We start from the raw sequence: 15,629 nt of genomic DNA on the forward strand, positions 1-15,629 counted from the left end.
CAGGTTCTCTTTATTAAAGGGCGATCATTGGCTATGACACCCTGATCACACCCCTCCTAGTCACACTATGGACTCCAGTGATTCAGCATCCAGCAGGCACACTGAGTGGGCGGAGTCACATCGCCGCCACGACGTCACCTCCGCCATGCCTCGCGTCCCAGCCCCGCCCACTGCTCCTGTCTCGCGCCTGCCTCCTCCCCTCCATAGGGCTCCTGGTTCTTCTTCCCGGGGACCGCGCCTTATCTATTCAGCGGAAGGGTGGCCGGGACCAAAACGTGGAGGGGGGTGTTCCGCAGACGCGGTATTCTAATAACCACACACACAGCTGTCATAGGAAAGCAGCGCTAGGATGGCAGCGGGGAGAGCCGCCTCTTACTCGTCTCCATCCTCCAGCTTCAATGCTGGCTATGGGAACAGCCACAACGGGGCGGCGGCCAGTGAGGATGAGGATGGACAGAACCTCTGGTCAGTAGCTGCATTGTGTAATAGAGTGCTCGGTGAATGGCAGACATGGAGGCGGGCGGCCGCTATTCATTCATTAGCCGGCCGGAGACCGCTATGCATAGCCGGTGTGACATGTTTAGTGAGGGAGGGGTGGCTCTGCTTAACCCGTCATGTACGTGGCGAGCTGCTATTCTCATTGCTGAGCAGGAGCCGCAGCTTGCCGGCAGTGGAGGGGTTAAGTAGCCGGCCGGTCTGTGTCGGAGCTTCATCTGACGGGACGGGGACGCGCGTTACCTGTTTGTGGGCGTGGTCAGGTGTCTGGAAGAGTCGGGGACGCGCATTAGCTGTCATATGGTCCAGGCTTGTGGAAGGTGCAGGCCCTGTGTACCCAGTGACAGATGGGCGGGGCTTCCTGTGTGAGCGGTGCAGGGGCCCAGCCATCATTCTGTACACTGTATCTGTGCAGGACTGGGGAGCTCCTTCCTCTGCAGCAAATCACAGGTGGTTGTGGTATAACAATAGCAGATGGAAGGAATTTTAAAAATGTAAGAGCACAAACTGCCTCATTCATAAACAGTAACTGGTGTGTTAAGGCAGCAGCCAGACCCCCTGTAATCATGGCGGAATCCCATGGATCGTGTCACACAGGTTATGGAACCCTGGCCAGTGTCTGGTTCCAAGGTGAGTGATAATGGCAAATATTCAAGTTGAAAGCAATCAAACACAGTATTACAGATCCAGAGAGGTGATATCTGTTCTGCAGCAAAACATACCTGCCTGATCGCTTCTGCTAAAATAACAATGGTACCCTGGCATTCTCTGGGGCTGCTGGGACAGAATGAGCTTCCATGTGCATGCCATAGAAGTTACATCATCCCAGCCCGTCCAATCAGGATAGCCGAAGATCGAAACCAGCAAGAAGAGAAGAAAAAAAGATGGCGGTGCCTACGATGGAAGGGAGACAGGTGAATGTATTTTAAATGCAATTGGGCAGGTATGTTTGTTTTATTGCAGATCTCATGTCCCTTCTTCAATAAAGGATGTCGGGCTGTAATTTATAATTTTAGAGTTCAGTTACACTGTAAAGTTTACCTAACCTAAACCCAGAAATATAATATGTTGCAGCTTTCTGGTCCTTGGATGTAAGGGATGAATTAGATTTTTTTTCTCCCTTTATTTTTACTTGATCCTCTGTGACACACTTCCTGTCATGCAGTGGCATTGCTGTATGATAAACATTGTCACCCTGACAGGAAATGTTTTAGGACTACAGAACACTATACTCTCACCTAATCTCCATTGTTTTGTAGTTTAAAGAAGATGGTTTTAAGGGCAGATAACCCAGGGAGGGCAGTTCACGGCACATTTTAAAGACACTGGCAGGATCAATGAGAACTTTTTTTGTACTTATTATTCAATACACTTTGCCTGGAAAAGAAAACAAATGCTGAGATCCTGGGTTTAGCTGTAACATAATTTGTCTCAAGCTAAAATTGACCTTTATTCTTTTTGACATGTTTAGCTTTGCCTATGGAAAACTAAAGCAGAACTAAACATTCCAAAATAAAATAAAACATGCAGGTTCTTTAGGGACAGGCTGACATGTCAATCCAAAATAAATACCCTTACGTGCCTGATCACAGTTTTTTTATTTGCACTTGCTGGTGCTCGCTCTGTTCCAGGTCCTCTTCTCTTCTTAATCTGTAAAGTCACCTTTATCTTTTCCCAGAATTCAGAGTCTTCAGCCTCTTGATTGTATTCCAAGACCATACACTAAGCTGTCATGAAGCTGTTGACAGATGACAGGTTCTCTTGTCTGACAATAGCCATTGACCAGTGTTTCTCAACCTGGGCTCCTGCAGAGTTTGCTAGGGGTTCCTTGAGCAATGAGCAATGTGTTTCCTTCAGGTCAGTTTAAGTGACACCAATGATCTTTTTGGCTATCTGTTAGGGTGACATTCTTCCCACTGTCTGGCAATGTAAGAGACATTTTTCCTACTGACCGCCATACTAATATACTGTGAGCTGTGGATATATTTACTATAGAAGGGATACTCTGAAGACCTGAAAGATATTTCAAGGGGATTCCTCAAGTTAACATGGTCACAAAACACTGCCCAGTCTCAAAAAACTGCCATAGACTCTTCCTGCTTCTTCTGTAGTAAGTAATTATAGTTGTGTAGTGAGTATTAGAATATAGCAATCTTATATGCATAGGTCAAAGATGATTTCTAGTTTTGGATAGCATAGGGAAGCAATAAGACCCCCTGTCAGGTTTTAAATTTGTGCCCTTCTTAGTAGAATTGCACTGGAGAACTCTTAAGACTAGAATAGGAAGTATAGGAAATCCTTAATTGTAGATATTTTTTCTTTTCCTGTATTCAAGAAAATTGGACTGTGTAACTTTTTTCAGACTCTCCAATATTGTTAATATAGGGTAAACAATACAGTTACAGCATGATCTCATCTAAATGACTGTGAGGTTAATATTTAACTTTTCTTGTCTGCACTGGGTGCCAAGCAGACAGATCACCCGTATTTACTAGACATGTATGGTGTCGGCTCTAGTTATTAGGTAGCTGTTCTTGATCTTTCGGTGGGTATATGGTTTCAAGTGAACGTTTTGGTCTTACCTGCCAGAGAAGAGCATGTGAGCAGCTAATAAAAACAGTTTGTTTTCACAGTAATTGGTATAATGGTCAGTCAGTTCTGTACGGTCACTGTACTCCTGTAGGATTTTTAACTTAAATTTATATTTTCTACATTTGATAATAATTGGAATGATTGTACAAAAGCACTTCATTATTTTATTGTGTTCTAGTGTGCCCATAGACACCCATCAATGATCTGACTATCACCTGGTAATGTCATATATATATATATGGCAGGCAGCTGTACTTTTATATCTGTTGGTAGCTTTACATTTATATCACTTTTTCCTACATTGAGAAAGAAGTTATTATTTTTTTTTTTTTTTTGGATAAAACTCAAATGTTTTAAGGAATTCATTGTTGCCCACACATTTTGGGGAAGAATTTGATCTTTATTGTCTAGGTTTCGCAGGGACAGGAAATGGGAGAACATCTCTCCAAATGGGTAAGAGGGAAAAATAAAATTCCAATTGAAACTTTATACCACCCAATAAACATTAAAGGAAGAATACATTGGGGTGAGGTTAGGTTTGCTGCAGGTAACTGCTTACATGTCTGCTGACCTTTTCTAATCAACTGAGTGTCCTGTGGAGATTTTGCAGTTTTCCACCTGAAATACTCTGAATACTCATATGTAACTTGGTGTAAAAATATCTCTCCATAACACCGGCAAGGTGAAGCAATGCTGGCATGTCAATGTAAATAGAACGTTTTTCAGCGGAGCTAACACATTTCTGTGATACTTTTTAAATAACAGACCTTGCATTTACTTTTTAAATAGAACTGAAATGACATATAAATTCCTAGCCAACATTTAACAAGGAGTAAAAATGTTGAATTTAGACAAATGTTGGGCAGACAAATATCTGCAGCTTCCAACAGTCTGGTTCTGATTGCAGTAATGCACTTGCTTTTCTGAGCTAGATAGATTTGTAGGATGCCTGTACATTATGTCAGTGCTGTATTATCTTAAAGGTATGTAAACGTTTAACTTGGGGTATTTTGGTGAAAGGTTAAATCAGTGGTGGCCAACTAGCTTGATATAGGGGGTTCTCACTTGTAGCACCTGAGGTTGGCAAAGTGCCACAGATAATTTGTTGTTGTGTTACTTAAGTCAGATGTCAGACAGGAGATGGGAATATGTCTGTACGGTAATAGTTGTTGGGGATTGGAGACATGGGGAGGTGTTCATAGACTGGAGACGCATTATATGAGACTGCTACAAGCCAATACTTCCACATCTGTACTCTCTACAACCCTCTTAAAATGGCTTATGTGAAACTTCATAATTTACACAATATGTTCTATTATACAGAAACAAATCCTAAATATAGAAAGGAATGGACAGCCCAGAGGAAAATATGATAACGTGAAATAAGAAGAATAAGAAATAGGACAAACCTTTTACCAGCTAGAAGCAAGACTAACTAATACTTAGCTAAATCAGACCAACATCTGTAGGGGCTTCACATGTGCCAAAATAATGCAGCTTGGGCACCAGGGAGTTTGACCTTTCATCAAGTATTTATTGTTGTCTGTGTCAACTGTTGTGGAGGGTTTCTGCTTTATCATCTTGCTGCATTAGTTTATACAGCTTATTGTTTTTTCATTCTTGCTTTATTGATCAGTGTACCTGCTATTGGGAAAATATGGATAAGTGATCTAAAACTATACAATGGATTGTAGAATTTCTTCAGGCTAGCATATCAGGTGAGGAAGTATGGACTTGGATATTTCCTGAATAAGGATTAGCTAAAGAATGGTATACATTGGCAGGTTTCCCTTTCAGCAGGGATCCAGTTGTAAGAGACTGATCTTTGAGGTGTTCGATGAGCTGTGGAAAGATTGAATGTGTTGGTAAATATCAATCAAAAGTAAATAAGTTGTGTATAACCATGCCTATACCTCTTTGTTTTCATATAGGTCCTCAATATTAAGTGAAGTTTCCACTCGGTCTCGTTCTAAGTTACCCCCTGGAAAGAACGTGCTGGTGCTTGGTATGTAAAAACAATTTTGTTGCTTTTGAATTATGTTTGCCTCAGGTAATGATGGGTTGCTTTTGTTCATTATGAATTTAGAAATGCAACCGTTAGCTGAGAGGCTTTTATTTCTGAGCATACTTGTGACAGTGCTAGTTCCCTCTGTGTCTTATTGATCTATTGAATTCATGTTGATGTAGAGCAAGTATCGCTGGTAAGGAGTTGGAAAGATTTGCTGCGTACTTGTTCGTGGTCAATGACACAGGATGTGTTGAAGCTACAGACAGCTGTGCAGCTTGCTTTAGGATAGGGAATATCTGTGGTGGCCTTTTGTATTATTCTCATTACATTACAAATTTTTTTCATAATCTCTGTTTACTTGAAGCCAATCCAGGGAACTTTTGTGATTTGTACGGTTAATCATCTGATTTTTAGTGAATCACATGTCATGATTTGACTGCTGTTTTGCTTAGGCCTGGGGCTGGTCAAAAGTAGACTGATATTCTTTTAGGTTACCCTCAGATTCTTCACATAGGGCAGCACGATGGCTCAGGGGTTAGCACTCTGGCTTTTGCAGCACTGGATCTCAGGTTTGAATTTCAGCCAGGACAATATCTGCATGGAGTTTGTATGTTCTTCCTGTGTTTGCGTGAGTTTCCTCTGGGTACTCCGGTTTCCTCCCACACAAAAACATTCAGTTAGGGTAATTGGCTTCCCCCCAAAATTGTCCTTAGACTGTATTAAATAAATGACTATGGTAGGGACATTAGATTGTGAGCCCCTTTGAGGGACAGCTAGTAACATGATAATGGACTTTGTACAGCGCTGTATATTATGACGGCGCTATAGAGAAAACTGTACATATATATATATATATATATATATATATAATAATACGCTAAAAAATTATTTTTACTGGTTAAATTTATTCTTCCATAGTCCGAGCTTTCCAAGCTTGGGTAGTGATTTTAGCAACTGATATCCATGTGAAGGTTTGTTTTTTTTTTCTGATAGAGCTGGGAATGGTTATAATAAGTCCTTGATTGGTTTTTTTGCTTCAAAAGAAAATTACTATCCCACACAAACACCCCATACTCCTGTCATATACAGTGCTCGTCAATGATGACACTGTATTAAATTTAATGGATAACTGTCTGCTTTCAGAGTTTCAGATCCTAATCTCCTTTTTACTGATCTTTCATAAAGGAAAAAAAAGGTTGCATTTACTCCCCCCTCCTCCCCAGATGTGTATAGTTATCAATCCATGTCCCCTCACTATCTGCTTGGTGCAGCATTTATACTTGTTAAAGCTCTGGTGTTGATTGATATCAGAACTAAGTCGCGAGTTTTTATCATAGGTCCCCTTATGTGCCAGCTCTGTCAATATATTTGAGCCTGGAAATGCTTTACGTTACTCTAAAATACTTTTTATTCACTGGTAAACCTGCACAACAATGGCTAGAAACGATTCTGTGTCTGGCTCAAGGCCTTTTCTGGAGACAGATTAGTCAGTATGTACCGTTACACTGAAAAGTACCCTGGGAACAGTTACTGTACCTATACCACAGGGTTTTATAATGCGTGTGTTTAATGAGTAACAATATTGATCTTTTAAGCAAAAAAAGCCTTCAGTTCATTTCATTCAATTGATTCACTTTTTTTTTTGTCAACATCAATTGGTTACAGGTGAGGATGGAGCTGGAAAGACAAGTTTAATAGGAAAGCTGCAGGGAATAGAAGAGTACAAGAAAGGAAGAGGAATGGAGTATCTTTACATTAACGTCCATGATGAAGACAGAGATGGCAAGTATAATCAATGATGTTTAATGCATAAAAAAATGTTGGCTGTACAGTAACTGAGCACAAAACATTTTACTGTTCAAGAAATCATCCTAGTGAAATTAATTGTAATATTTATTATCCACTGATAAGGCAAAACATAAAAGACATCTACCTAGTATTGGGTAGACCCCTTTTGTGCTGCCAAAACAGCTTTGTCTTGTCTAGGCCTGGGCCTCACAACACTGATGGTGTCCCAATGTATCTGGCACCAAGAATTTAGCAGCAGGTGCTTTGAATGGCACTCCCCATGCTGGCCTACTATTTTTCCCATAGTAAACCCTGCTGTTAGCTATTCTCTCCATAAGCAACCCACTAATACCGAGTCACCCACATTATTCTTCTTTAATTGCTTAATGGTCCATTTCTGATGCTAATGTGCACAATATGGGAGCTTTAGGTGATGGACAGGGATCAGTTTGGGCATGCTGCAATGCACTGTGTGTTCTGGTGTGTTTTGTGCTACTATAGCTCAAGGGATTGGGCCACACCGGCTAGTTGTCATGTGCATCAGTGAGCCTCAGGCACTGCGGTTAACCAGTTGTCAAACCTTGCACCATGTTTGCTAGGACATTGTCAACTAACCATCACAATTTAGCCTTTATATTTAGTCAATATTGCTTTCCCCTTTTTACTGCCCTCCCCCATCAATTTCTAAGACAGAATATTTTCTTTCTTCTAATATATCCTGACTTACCCCATGTTGGGTGACATTGTAAAATAGGAAGAAGCATTGTGGGGTCTTTTTGTCTCCTTGACAAACTTCCATTACTTTTGCTGGTGTCACAGGAAGGCTCCAATAAATTTGGCTTGAGTTTTAACTGTAAAAGACAAATCATCTAAATAAACCCTTCTAATATAATCTCTGTACAGATAGGCATCCTTGGTGGAAATAAAGTCTGTGACATCAATGCTTCACAGCAAATGTCCTGACTGCTTGGAAAAATGAATCATGATTTTCCAACACGCTGAAGGGGAAGAAAATGATTTTGCTTTCCCAGATGGTACAATCTTTGCTGCCAACTTATTCGAGGTATGACAGCTGAAACTTGCAGGGACTTCTGCAATTTATATCTGAAGCATTCTATAATAAGTAAACCCTTCTGATGTCACCAGAAGGTCTATTTTTTGCAGTTACAAATACTATACCTACCCAAGTAATGTCGAAATCTCTAAAACATGTAAATGTAAAAACAAAAATCTGCAGTAATGTTTTTTATTTAATCCCTTGACTAGTGGTTACCAGAACACTGGAATCTTATTTTGGTCTCTTTTGGCAATGGGGAGACTGTGGTTGGAAATCTAAAGCAACACTTCTGCCTATTTTTGAAGGTGCAGAGGACTACAAATCCCATCGCCTTTTGTGGCTCTTCGACTACTGTCATTCAGCAGTTAGACAAAGCAATCATCTTCCTCTTGGTTGACAATGCTGTAACTCTGGAGGAAGAGGCTGTGTCCCATTCTGGTGACATCAGCCTCTTTAGGTTAACACTCTGGAAGCTGTGGCAAAATTCTCCTAATTTCAGTAGCTGGCATACAGTGTTGTCACAGAGAAATAGAAAGTCACATTTACACTGTGAAAATGGCAGGATCAACAACCGCTTTTTACATATTGTCTGGGGATGACTACTCCTTGAAGCTTAAGTGCTTTCTATTTTTTTGCTTGCATTATCCTTTTTGTTTTATCATACACTTAATTAACCTCCCTAGCGGTATTCCCGAGTGTGACTCGGGGTGGAAAAAATTGCAAAAAGCGGTAATCCCGAGTCACACTCGGGGTAACTTTGAGGGTATAAACAAAAATTTCTACGCAAAAAAAATAGGATCACTTTTTGCATCAAAAAATGACAGAATTAGAACGCTAGGGGGGTTAAACCTTTTTAATTTCACAATGCATCATTATTGTATTGTCTACAGTTTTCATTCTAGATGTCATTTGGTATATTGCACTGTGTTCAAGTAGTTAATAAAATTCTGTTATTTTAGATCAAACCAGATGTAACGTGTGGATTTTGGATGGTGATCTTTATCATAAAGGCCTGCTGAAGTTTGCCATGGATGTTGGGAGTGTTAAGGACACCTTAGTTATGTTGGTGGTGGATATGTCACGACCTTGGTTGGCCTTGGATTCACTCCATAAGTGGGCCAGTGTTGTCCGTGAACACATGGATAAACTTAAAATCCCACCTGAAGAATTGAGAGAGATGGAAGAGAAGAGTAAGTACATCCTTTTTTTTTTTTTTTTTTTCCTCCCAGGCATCATCCATGGTCAACCTAAATTTTCTCTCCTATTTCATTTATTTAAATCCTGAGGATGGTACCAGTTGCCTTATTTTTCTGAGCTCTGTGCTCATGCCATCTCACACAAATCAGCTCTGTACTGGTAAAATCACACATCCTCTTGTGACTGGTTACAAAGGTTTAGTGTTAGTCAGTGAACATTGGGGCGGCAGTCTAGGCAAATTATGCCTTCTGATAGCAGCACACTAATGATGTTCTTCTTCCAAGGTCCCATGACTAGAGCTCAGCAACTGCTTTTTCAAGTTATTTTGTGTGGGGAAAAAAAATGAAATTACATGTGTCCTGCAAGAAAAGAGCCCTTATACTTGCCTTTTTAGTGCCCTGTATATCCTACCTTCCATCAGTGGTGGATTTGTGCAGCAGACACTCATGGATTTGTTGAATGCTGAAGACACTGATGAAGGACTCGGCACTGGGAATGGAAGAGAGGTAGGAGACACAGGCCAGTGAAAAGGTAAGAACTGCTATTCTCTTGCAGGGCACCACTCTAATGATAAAAAAGAACATTTTTAAAAATAATTACACCATATTAGAAATAGATTCAATCACCATATGTCTTGTAAGTCTTGATCTGCTAGGACACTGATAAGTCCACTTATGTCATAGTTGGGTATTTTTGTTCACTCCTTTTTTTTCTTTTTTGTTCAGTGGTTAGAAATTTTCAAGAATATGTAGAGCCTGGAGAGGAAATCCCTGCCTCCCCGCAGAGGAGGGCTACATCGTCACAAGAGGATCGGGATGATAGTGTGATTTTGCCCTTGGGAGAAGACACCCTTACACATAACCTTGGCATTCCTGTAGTAGTAGTTTGCACAAAGGTCAGTTTCTTATATTGTGTAGTAAACGTTTCTCCTCATTGCCTGGAATTTGTGCCTATTACTAACTAGTAAATATGTTTAGAAAGTCTGTTTTCTTTTTCTCCTACAAATGTTTATTATATTGATATACACACACACACACTAAGAGAAAATGCTAAAAAAAAAAAAAAACATGCCAAGATTTCTCTTGTTGCTTGCTGTTGATTCCTGACGTGACAGAAAATTCATACTTGTGTGCTTAAGAGGCAGACAAAAATTTGGCATAAACAGTTATCTTGTCTTGTGTAACAAGTTCTGTATTAGTGGATAGAAGACATAGAGCAGATAGGTCAAATGTACCACACAAATATTAAGCTCTAAGATCACAATATTCCGCAGACTATTACTTCATTTTTCCCCCAGATGGCTGGCTCTATCTTTGACACAGGCCAGCATATACTTTTGTTTCCTGGACAATGTCATGTCTGCACAGTAGCTTTTATGTCCTGGGCTGTTTGTATACAGGTTGTCCTGCACAGTATACAGTGTTTATTTCATGACCAGGCAGAAACAGACAGTGCTTACAGTTTTTACACATTGCTTTTTAACACATTGCTTTATAAGAAAGGAGAGGTATAAAACACCTTATTTATTATATTTTTGTCTATGTAGGTTACTTTGCTCTGAGCACAATGGCTCAGAGGATAGCACTCTGGACTTTGCAGCGCTAGGTCCCAGGTTCGAATATCGGCCATCTGCAGTACAGACACTATCAGCATGGAGTTTGCATATTCTCCCCATGTTTGCCTCGGTTTGCTCCCACATTCCAAAAACATGCAGTTAACTGTAATTGGCTTCCCCCCTAAAAAATTGACCCTAGACTGTGTTAGACATATGACTGAGGTAGGGACATTAGATTGTGAGCCCCATTGAGGGACAGTTAGTGACATGACTATGGACTTTGTAAAGCGCTAAGTAATATGTTGGCGCTATATAAATACTGTGTAATAATATTTGTTTTAATATTTGTATTGCAGTGTGATGCCATCAGTATTTTGGAAAAAGAACATGATTATACAGATGAGCACTTTGACTTTATTCAGTCCTACATCAGGAAGTTTTGTTTACAGTGTATCCTTTGCATGTGGTATTAATGTTGTTATACATAGATAGGCAAGTTATTGTTTATACTGTACATTTCAATGAGTGGGACCAATAATCAAAGCAATTCTCATTCCACTCGATTCCATCAAAGGAATTAACTGGTGATAACATTCAGTATTTATATTCCAAGTGATCTGTTCTCATCTATGATAGACAGGTTGCCTGCTCTAAATTTAGTTTGACAATTTATGGTAAGTGAATGATTTTACCTGGCGTCACATGAGTAGTTTTAATATGTGTAGGAGTATTGAATTTTTTTTTACCTCTAAACTTTTCCATTAAAGGAAAATTTTAAATTCTGTTATGGAAAAACTTTCCCAGATACAGTTGCCACCAGTAAGGTGTGTGAATTGGATCTGCTTTTTCGGCACATTTTAAGTACTTTGTGTTTTGATACATATAAAATGTATTGTGTTCCCTACCCATTGTTGTATCCTATTAACTTTGATTACATTGCTTCTCCTGATCTCTCGGCTAAGAGAGTATTCATAGACTAGATTATGTATGCTCTGTTTCAGTACTCGACACACATAGAAACTCTGCCTTGGGCATATTGTCTATTTGGTTTGTGGGATTTGTCAAGTAAAACAAAATATTGTGCTTCTTTGGCCATTTAGCATTTTCAAATTCATTTACACACTTCTATATTTTGTGAAAATAATCCATCCTCCTCCTTCAATATTTAATGCCTAATGATAATCTGATATTCCTTAATTATTTACTTTAAGATGGTGCAGCGCTAATTTACACATCAATCAAAGAGAACAAAAATATTGACATTGTATATAAGTATATTGTTCAACAGTTATATGAATTTCCCTTCAACATGCCGGCTGTGGTTGTGGAGAAGGATGCAGTATATATGTAAGTATTTCATGTTGCACTGATCACATTTATGGGGATTGTTTTTTTTTTTTTTTTTTTTTTTTTTTATTTTCAATTTTTTGAAATTTGTAAGGAGCATCTTTTAGTGTATCAAAGCAAAATATAACACTTTATTCATATACCAACCAAAATGTGTGTGTGTGTGTGTATATATATATATATATATATATATATATATATATATATATANNTGTGTGTGTGTGTGTGTGTATATATATATATATATATATATATATAATCTCAAACTAAAAGACAAAAGGCCAATATAGAAAGCATTATCCATGTAAAATTTTGCACAGAACCTTCAACAACCTTTAAGAATAGAAAATAACATGTAGTCATTCTGAGACAATTCACTGCAAGAAGCCTAAATGACCCAACATTTGTGAATACAATGCATTTCACATAGCTCAGTCTGCTTTTTCAAGTAAAGTCTCAGTCTGCTTTGGGAAGTAAAAATTCCAAAAGAAGTTTACATGGATATGTTAGGGCATTGGATGGCTATACACATAGACCAAGGGCAGTGGATAGCAGCGGCAGCAGGATTCCCAGAGGATAGGATAGGATGAAAATAAAAGACAAAAATCAGTATTACTGCCAAGAAGTATGAAGAAAAACAAATCTGTGAAGGAGCCAGGTGAGGGAGAGTCTCTGTGTTCCTTAAAAATGGCATTATCTGAATAATTGAGATGTGACATCTTTATATACAATAAGGTTTGGAGCCCTTTAGAATGTTCATGTCTAAAAATGGACATACAGAAACTTATATTTACCTAAATCTAACTGTACACAGTGCAGTTCAATGGTTTCCTTTTGATATATCAATAACTGTGTGGTGCAAGGACCCTGTAGATCAGGGGTTGCCAACCAGTGGTCCAGGGCTCTGGCTGGTGCACCCCCGAGTGGGGTCAGGAGAAGGACCCGCCGGGGGGATGCACCGGCTAGAGCCGCGGACCACGTCCCCCATGCACATCTCTGGCTCAGGGAAGTGGGCGGGCTGTGTTTCACGACACAACTCGCCCACTCTCCCATCACTATTGGGGAGGTTCCTCCCCTTTGGTTGACAACTGGCTCCCTGCGCATGCGCGGTCAGGAGCTGGTAATTTTAGTGGTCCGCGGGACCAAAAAGGTTGGTGACCGCGGCTGTAGATGGCATGCACACTGGTTTGGTCAGGTAGTCCATTTATATTTCTTGTGATAAATCGCAAAAAAAGTTTTTAACGTAATAAAAGACTAACTTTGCTGTTTTTATAGTGAGCTAGCTAGTAGTGGTGTAACCAGATATCCTTTTACCTTGCAAATTCCCCCAAATTCTCTGGGATCCCCAAATAAAATAAACCATGCTGTCATTTTCTCCACTGCCACCTTTTAAGATTCCAGTGTCCCTTCATCTCTATGAACAGAACTGCTGTCCACCATAGGTTCATCAGTGGAGGGCCCAAGAGGAGTGCCTATCTACAGCAATTTGTGGCTTTGTGATGCAACTAAGCTGAGGCATGGAATGGTTGCAGATGTGGTTGACATTACAGTGTAGCAATGCAAGAAGATGTAGATGCACCCCATTAAGGGGAAAGAGTTACACCGCTGTTAGATACCCTCAAACACAAAATGAGCACAAAAGTATAATACAATTACAAATACATAATACAATTGCATATGGTATGCAACTCGCTCTGTGTTCACATAAAATGTATTAGTGCACAAGTCACATGTCTGTGTTTTTTGTAATGTTCATTGTATAGTGAAAGACCACTTTATTCATTCTAAGATGTATGTACTACTAAGTGAACACATACAACAAATGCATTATGTTTAATATTTTAGTTTATTGGCAAATTTAGACACATAGCTCCTAATAGGCATGATCATTTTTAAGCTTGAAGAAAGAGTAAAAAGTTGAGTTAGTTTATTTTTAATCACTAAGGAATGATTGTGTCCGTTAATGTTCACCTTTGTTTCAGTCCTGCAGGATGGGATAATGAGAAGAAAATAGGAATTTTGCATGAAAACTTACAAACACTAAAACCAGAGGATGCTTTTGAGGATATAATTACTAAACCACCTGTGCGAAAGGTAATTATATGTTATATTACTTTCTCCTTGGAAATCCATCGCCATATATACTGCTGCCTTTTAATGACCACATAACATACTTGCTTACAAAGGATTTAGAGAAGAAATCCTAAAATGTCTGTTAAATCCTCTACCCTCTGTAAGTATGTAAGTAGTTCTGGGACAGTTTATACACTACAGATTTAGGAATATTTGATTCATGTTGCATCATTTTAAATGAAATGTTCTAGTTTAAAACACAGAAGGTAATATGCCCAAAGGCTCAAAAACACAATAAGATAGCTATCCATATTTTAGTTTTGTTTAAAGAGCAACTCAACTCAACATAAATTCCTTTGTTTGAGGTGGAGTGTTATGGGACTTATTCCGCTATCAGGTCTTTCTGATGTCCTTGGAGTCCAGGGATGTATTCTTCTTTGGTTCCTTCCTGGCAGTTTGCAAGCTGAACTGGTCTGTTATCACCAACCTGGTCTTTTTCCAGGGGTCATAATCATGTGTGACTTTGTAGCAGAGGTCTGTAGCAGCTACAGGATCCCTCTACTCAGCATTGTTTTCAGGGAACAAATACACTGCAGTCAATGAAAGGTCTGTGTCGCTCTAATTTACCAATTGTTGCCTCAGTTCCTGTAAGGACCTACAGAATTACTGGCTCTAATAGATTTTATTGTCATCTAGTACAGCTGCAAGTGTTCAGGACACATCAGCATTTTGTATCTGCAAACTGTTTAAAAATGATTGTAGCCAAATTCAGCAGCAGCTTTATAGCTATCTGTAAAATTCTCAAAGTAATGGTACTAGGATTCTCTATTATAATATTTCTAATATGACATGACTATACATCCTTGAGACCAAAGAGGGCTCCCACTCATAAAAAGGGGCATTCTGTTTAGTTTACGTGCTGTATCAAAATGTCAGCTCAGACAATGTGGATGTTTTTTTGTGTAATCATTTCTTACCACCCATTGCTATCAGACAGCCGGATAAATTTTTATGGGGAAGGGCTGCAGGCCATCGTTGGCTTCGCTGGTTTTCCAGTTTGGGAACACTGGAGGGACCAAGAAAAATTGCAAGCATAAAAGCTATTAAAGCAGGATTTCTTAGCTAGGTTTCTTCTAGAGGTTGCTAGGGGTTCCTTGAGCAGTTTCTGCCTCACAGATAAGTAGTCATTGACACCAGTGATCCCTTTGCTGTGCATTTTTCATAGATCAACACCTTCAAACTCCAGATCAGTTATAGGACCCAGGGTGTCAGAAATTGCCCTAATATTGTAAGCTATGATTTAAGTCTGGAAGCCAGTGTTCTCCCCAGAAATTTTTTTCAGCCGGGTGGTAGGAAGCTGTAGCCGGGTGGTAAAAAAGGGGGTGTGGCAAAACAAAGAAAATTTAGTGCTCCCAGTTGTTTATGCCATGGGTATCCAGTAACCTCTTATTGTTTCAGTGTTCTACCTTCTTCCAATTATTTGTTACAACTTTGTAATGCCTGCCCCGTTAGTATAT

At 39.5% G+C, this 15,629-nt stretch overlaps 1 protein-coding gene across 2 annotated transcripts in view; it reads left to right on the forward strand.

The window, feature by feature from the left end:
- The first annotated feature begins 163 nt into the window (after positions 1-163).
- DYNC1LI1 (dynein cytoplasmic 1 light intermediate chain 1) overlaps positions 164-15,629 on the forward strand; it is a 23,361-nt gene continuing 7,895 nt past the window's right edge. The window contains exons 1-8 of one of the 2 annotated variants that reach the window (XM_072412368.1): positions 164-465; positions 5,019-5,092; positions 6,761-6,877; positions 8,900-9,130; positions 9,863-10,032; positions 11,049-11,142; positions 11,904-12,039; positions 14,022-14,133. In XM_072412368.1, coding sequence (XP_072268469.1) covers positions 350-465; positions 5,019-5,092; positions 6,761-6,877; positions 8,900-9,130; positions 9,863-10,032; positions 11,049-11,142; positions 11,904-12,039; positions 14,022-14,133 — 1,050 coding nt within the window. In that variant the 5' untranslated portion in view covers positions 164-349. Of the gene's footprint in view, positions 466-836; positions 1,126-5,018; positions 5,093-6,760; positions 6,878-8,899; positions 9,131-9,862; positions 10,033-11,048; positions 11,143-11,903; positions 12,040-14,021; positions 14,134-15,629 lie in introns of those variants that run through there. The other variant, XM_072412369.1, reaches the window with a different exon arrangement.

This window comes from Pyxicephalus adspersus, chromosome 5 (assembly GCF_032062135.1).
Source record: "Pyxicephalus adspersus chromosome 5, UCB_Pads_2.0, whole genome shotgun sequence".
In the NCBI taxonomy this organism is placed as follows: domain Eukaryota; kingdom Metazoa; phylum Chordata; class Amphibia; order Anura; family Pyxicephalidae; genus Pyxicephalus; species Pyxicephalus adspersus.